The following is a 6000-nucleotide window of genomic DNA, read 5'->3' as shown; positions in this document are numbered from 1 at the left end:
AAAAAGCATCTAAATATTTTAACTTTGATCAAGCTAGCTTTGATATATAAAAAGCAGAACTTCCTCTTTAACCACAGCAATATGAACTCCCACTCCACCCACCGCCTACTATTGAATTCAGGTTACTTGAAAATCACCGACCTGGATCATTTCTTACTAAAACGTTGCATCTTCCCTGCAGTTGCAAAGGTAACCTTACCTCTAGCCAGCCAAGTCACCAACAGATTCTCCATGCGAGAAAAATGTTTTTAAAAATGGAGGTGTGAGTATAAAGCACCCACAGGCAGGAACAGAACAACAGGTGCTGCCTGCAAACGCAGGACACCCAAAAGGACCTTCGGAGGGAGCCAAAAGCTTTTAGCCAACATCATGTTCTTGAACTGTTGTTTCAGGGGCTTTTCGATAACAAAAGTCCCCCCTCCCCTTGGCCGTAACGTTTTTCGCTCACCACTTACTGCCGAGTGAGTGTCTGACTTATCTGAGCCCAATCTTTGTCGCGGGCAGTCATCTCGCTCAGCGACCCAAGCAACCACGTTTCCTTAAATCAGAGCCCGGTGGACTCTGCCCGTGAACTACATTACCCAGCGGACCCCGCGCCCTTCGCAGGAAGGACGTCTGCGCACAAGATACTCAGTTCCAAGTTTGGAGCTTTTAGCTGCCAGCCCTGGCCCATCATGTAGCTGCAGCACAGCCTTCCCTAACGTTGCAACTGGGGGAAAAAATCACTTTCCAGTCTGTTTTGCAAGGTGTGCATTTCCATCTTGATTCTCTGAAAGTCCATCTGCTGCATCGGTCAAGAGAAACTCCACTTGCATGAAGATTGCACGCCTGCAGCTTGCATCTTTGTTGCAAAACTAGCTACAGAAGAGAAGCAAGGCAAAGTCTTTTGTGCTCCCCTCCCCCATCAAAGGAAAGGGGAAAATGTCTCAGTCGAAAGGTAAGAGCCTATTTGCATCAATTGCAAAAATGCAAAGGGCTATGCATGCATTTATGAATGCACGGATGCAATTTTCGCCTAGCGATTGCATGTTTAAGTTTGAGGTTTTCCACAGCTCAGTTGCATTTCCTGTTTAGTATGTGTCTTTTTTTTTTTTTTTTTTTTTTTTTTTTTTGCAGACACAGAGAGTTCCTGTAAGGCAGGGCTTGCAGTTCAGCTGTGCATTGACGTTATTTGCATTCTTCTGCTAGGATTACTGAGCTCTTTTTGCCTTTTGCACAGTCAGGAGAGATAGAGCAGGTTGGTAGCGTCTAAATGTGCAATGCTTTATGTAATTATAAAATTCTTCGGTATGCACGCATATTATAAGTAATTTTCTGTGCAACAGAAATACAAACTTTTTAAAAGTCTGTGGGTGAAGATGAAAGGTAAAACTTGAGTTAAACTAGTAGGAAATTAATGTAATCTTATATTCCTTTGGGAATGAGCCGTCACTGTGCCAGTATTTAGCTAAATTTCCATTGATACGCTTTGAACATTAAGCAACTTTTGATTTTTAAAGGAAGTAAAGGTGAAGTGTGCATAATAGCATATTACAAAAAAGAAAGCAGACAAGGAGTCTTTCTCTTCGGAGATTTTGCACTTTACACTAATTGCTTATTGACTCACAATATTTAGAAGCAGTAATGAGGACATTGATGTTTTATGTCTTCCCATTTGGGAGATACTTTGCATCTCGGTAGGGGAAATATTGGGAGAAAACTGTACTTTGAAACATTACACCAGCGTGGAGGGACTGTCCTGTTTCATTAACAACTATAATGAAATCTTTTAAGTGTAATTGCATATATTTAGTCAGTTATAATAGGTCAGAAGTTCCGGGTTATGGTGTTTTGTTTTGTTTTATTTAATGTTTTTTTTTTTTCTGTTTCTTTTTCCTTTTTTTTTTTTTTTTTACACAGTTATATTTTGGAGGCTTAGTGTCATGCTGGGGAGGGGATTAAAAAATAAAATTCCTGACATGGCATCAGAGAGCTGAGGGGGTGCTGTCAGGTGCTCTAGGACTCTAAGTCACTTGTTTCAGAACAAATCCTTAACCACAGAGAGAAGGTATGCCAAAGAGAATGCATGATGGAAGAGGTGAGTTAAACACCAGGTGAGTTAGGCTACCTGGGGGCTCTGTGTAAGTAAGTATGCAGTGTAAGTAGTAGGGTACGAGCTGGTGAAATTAACGTGTTTCATAAGCTTTCTGCCACTTTTTTGGTAGCAGTTGCGCCACTTTTTAGTTCTGCTGGATGGGAATCGGACATGTTAGCCCAAGAAGAAAGTGATATGTGTCCTCAAAATTTCGAGGTAGGGCTCTCTTTTTCTCTGAGATTAGGAGAGCATGAAAATCGAAAAACCTGGGAGCTAAAGCACCTAGGAATTGGCCTTTGAGGTGCAGAGGGTTCCTTAATAACAGGGGAAACGTACAATCTCCTAATTGATCAGAGAGGTAACAGCTTAGAAGGGATGTTCCATGCTTTGATGTATTAAAGAGATGGCATCCAGTTAGTTTGTATTTGGTATAGATTCACTCATTCATTCATTTCAGTTTTATAGTTTAGCATATGTATAAATATATTATGATGTATATGTATATACAAGTATATGTGTAATAATATAATATAACATAATATAATGTAATATCCCCACACACTGCACAGGATTTGAGTGCATACAAAAGTATTTAAAATGTAGTCGTTTGCATCAGGAAACTTACCATGCGGTTGGTGAAAGAAAGCATGTATTGCTGAAAGACAGCAAGTCATTATAATACAAGATAATCGCATAGCTAGCGAGGAGAAATGGCCAAAGTTGGAGTTTAAAGATCCCTCTGGGAGATAGTCAGGAAGATTTCAGGAGGAAAGCGGTGTTAGTCACAATCTTATCTTTGGACCTCAGGGTCTAAACTAAATCAGGTTTCTATTTGCATTTTTTGGGGCCCACTCCTAAGGCAGAGCAAGTTTTTGAGTTGGGAAGCTAAAAGAGATACTGGCATTGTATGCTTCCATTATGGGTATGCCCATAATAAATCAGGTAGCTTTCTTAATTGGGTTCCATTTGGAAGGTGCATCTGGTGTGAACTTGGGGTCCCTGTCCAAAAGGAAAGACATTGATTAAAAATAAGTAGGTGATCATTTCAGAAATGACGAAGGAGCCCTGGCCTGGATTTTAAATGTGGAATTGGCATCATTCAGCTATGCTATTCTCAAATGACCAAGACATTTTTTTTTTTCAATACCAAACTTCTTTGTAATACTAGAACCAAATGAAATGGGAGGAAAAGTGAAAGGTGGATACAACCTCTTAGCACATGAAGAATTTAACAACATGTTGAATTCAAGGGCCTTTCCGAACCTTCGAGATAACTATAATTCGGTTTTACAGACCTCTAATTTAAGGCACAGCACAGGCAAAAGAATTACAGGCTCCCTGGGAGCTGGAAGGACCGGGTTGCTTCTTTCCAGCCTTCCCAACAGTGAGATTCCGAGAAAGAATTTCTTAAAAAGAAATGTTGTTTTCCACTGTTGTAACTTTAGGTGGTATGCCTTTCAGCTTGTTTATATTAGCTGTCTGGGGTTGAGCTGACATTTTTGAAAGATTAAAAGTGGCAGCATGCCTTTTGAGGAAATCTGAAGTGTAAGTTAACAGGAAGGGTACCCAGAAAGTGCAGGAATTCCTGCACTTTACAGGAAGACAGGCTACAGGAAAAATGTGTCATCTACATCACCCGGGAGAGCCAAACTATTGTTATCAGCCCTAATGATCGGAGGGAGGGAGGGAAACAGCAGGAGAGGGAGGTCAGGCATTTCCTAGGTCACCTGAAAATATACAAAAAGTTTGCCCCCGTTAAAATGCACTCTTCCTCACCTCTTCCTCCATTCCCCTTTTAAAAATATAGTAAATATTAGAGAGTAAATATTAGAGAGTCCCCTTTTAAAATCATTTTAAAATAAAAAAAAAATCACCTTTAAAAAATATAGTACTAGGTCAGTCATGACATGAGATTTGCCTGCAAGGCATAATCCAGAAGCATGTGGGAGAGTGATAGGCAAGGACTTAACCCCTCCATGGGTTCTTTGCTTTTGTAATTCATTCCACCCTGGGAAATGAGATGTGCTAATTTCTCATCCCGTGCAAATTCCTTTGTTAGGTTGTACCAGCCGGACTTGTCATGGTTAGCCTGTAATCTGAGCCAGTATGTTTTATACGCTCGTCCATCTCAGGACACAGAATCAGAATAGGTACCTTGGGTGTCTGGAGCTTGTTTTGTATTGGTGTGGCCTTCAGCACTTGACAGCAAGCTGCAAGTCAGGGGCAGGGGTTTGCAGGGGGTCTCTGGTGGTAAATTTAATGCGGAAGGAAATGGCTAAGATTCTCACCCCTTTGTTTTTTTCAGATTAGCATTTTGTAACCACTTTTCAGTGTTCTAAAATCTGAAAGATCTATAAGGATTATTTTTAAAACTTAAAAAATACATAAATCATACTTGTTCATTATAGAAATATTCAAAAATATAGAAAAGGAAAATAAGAATCACCAGTTACCGTTTTGACATATGTCCTTCTGGATTTTTTTCTATATGTATATGAATGAATCCAAAATATGTATAAAATTAATTTATATTTAGTTACCTTTTGTTTTACTTCCCAATATACTCTGAAGTATTTCCAAATTAATCTGTTTCACCATTCTTAATATCTAATTCTATTGTATTTATTTAAATAGAACTTTGGTGTTTATTAATTTATTAAAAATTGAGGTATAATTAACATACAAAATTATATTAGATTGAAGGTGTACAACATGATTCGATATCTATCTATATAAAAGCCTAAGCAACTGTTTGACTGTTTGACCGTTTTACTGGTAGCTATGATGTGCAATGACCACCAGGGGGCAGACGCTCAACACACAGGCATAGAAACATGGAACAGACTGATGAATCTCAGAGGGGAGGAGGTGGAGGGAGGGCAGGAAGAGATTAACCAAAAATCTTATATGCATACAGATTCGTGCACCGGGCCTCTAGTTTTATATATTATGAAATGATCACAAGTTAATATCCATTGCCATATATTAGTTGGAGATTCTGTGTGTAATGAGAACTTTTAAGATTTACTTTCTTTGCAACTTTCAGATATGCAATACAGTATTATTAACGGTAGTCACCATGCTGTGCATTACATTCCTATGACTTATTTATGTTATAACTGGAAGTTTGTATCTTTTGACCACTTACACCCATTTTGCCCACCCCCACTAATGTGTTCTGTGTATCTAGGAGCTCAGTTTTTGCTTTTGGTTTTTTTGGATTTCACATATAAGTGAGATCATATGGTATTTGTCTTTCTCTAATTTATTTCACTTAGCACAATACTGTCAAGTTCTATACATGTTGCAAGTGGCAATATTTTATTCTCTTTTATGGCTGTGTATATGTGGAATCATATATGAATATATATATATATATATATACATATATATATATATATTCTGATTTTTTATTTATAACAGTCATAGTTTTTTATCCATTCATCTATTGAAGGACACTTTAGTTGTTTCCATATCTTGATTATTGTAAATAATGTTGCAAAGAACTCGGGAGAGCTATTAACTTCCAATGTTATGAGTATTACCATGATAATCATCCCAGTACATATGTTTTTGTGCATTCTAGGGCTTTAGACTAAATTGCCATGGTTATCCAGTTCTTCTCCACTCTCCATTTTCATCTCGACCTTTTAAATAGCTTTTTAAGTTATTGTAAAATGATATATACTCGCTGAAAATAAATTCAAACCAAAGAGAAATTCATTATAAGGAAATAAGAATCCTCATTCACACAACCCAGAGCTAATTAATACCTGTTAACATTTTGGTGACTATCTCCTTGCATTTGCACATACATACATATATACTTACGCATGCTATTTTGCACACTACATATGACATTTTGCAACTTGCTTTATACTCTACCTTTTATCTTGGACATCTTTTCATATTTATACAGATATAGT

The 6000-nt window shown here is 37.9% G+C and overlaps 1 protein-coding gene across 1 annotated transcript in view; it reads left to right on the top strand.

Moving 5' to 3' along the window:
• The first annotated feature begins 632 nt into the window (after nt 1-632).
• Nucleotides 633-6000, top strand: part of MAP2K6 (mitogen-activated protein kinase kinase 6) — a 100937-nt gene continuing 95569 nt past the window's right edge. Inside the window, exon 1 of the mRNA XM_080682783.1 lies at nt 633-937. Coding sequence (XP_080538909.1) covers nt 922-937 — 16 coding nt within the window. The 5' untranslated portion in view covers nt 633-921. The remainder of the gene's footprint in view (nt 938-6000) is intronic.

This window comes from Plecotus auritus (assembly GCF_963455305.1).
Source record: "Plecotus auritus genome assembly, chromosome: 7".
In the NCBI taxonomy this organism is placed as follows: Eukaryota; Metazoa; Chordata; class Mammalia; order Chiroptera; family Vespertilionidae; genus Plecotus; species Plecotus auritus.
The sequence above is the reverse complement of the archived record's forward strand: the minus strand, read 5'-3'. Positions and strand labels throughout refer to the sequence as shown.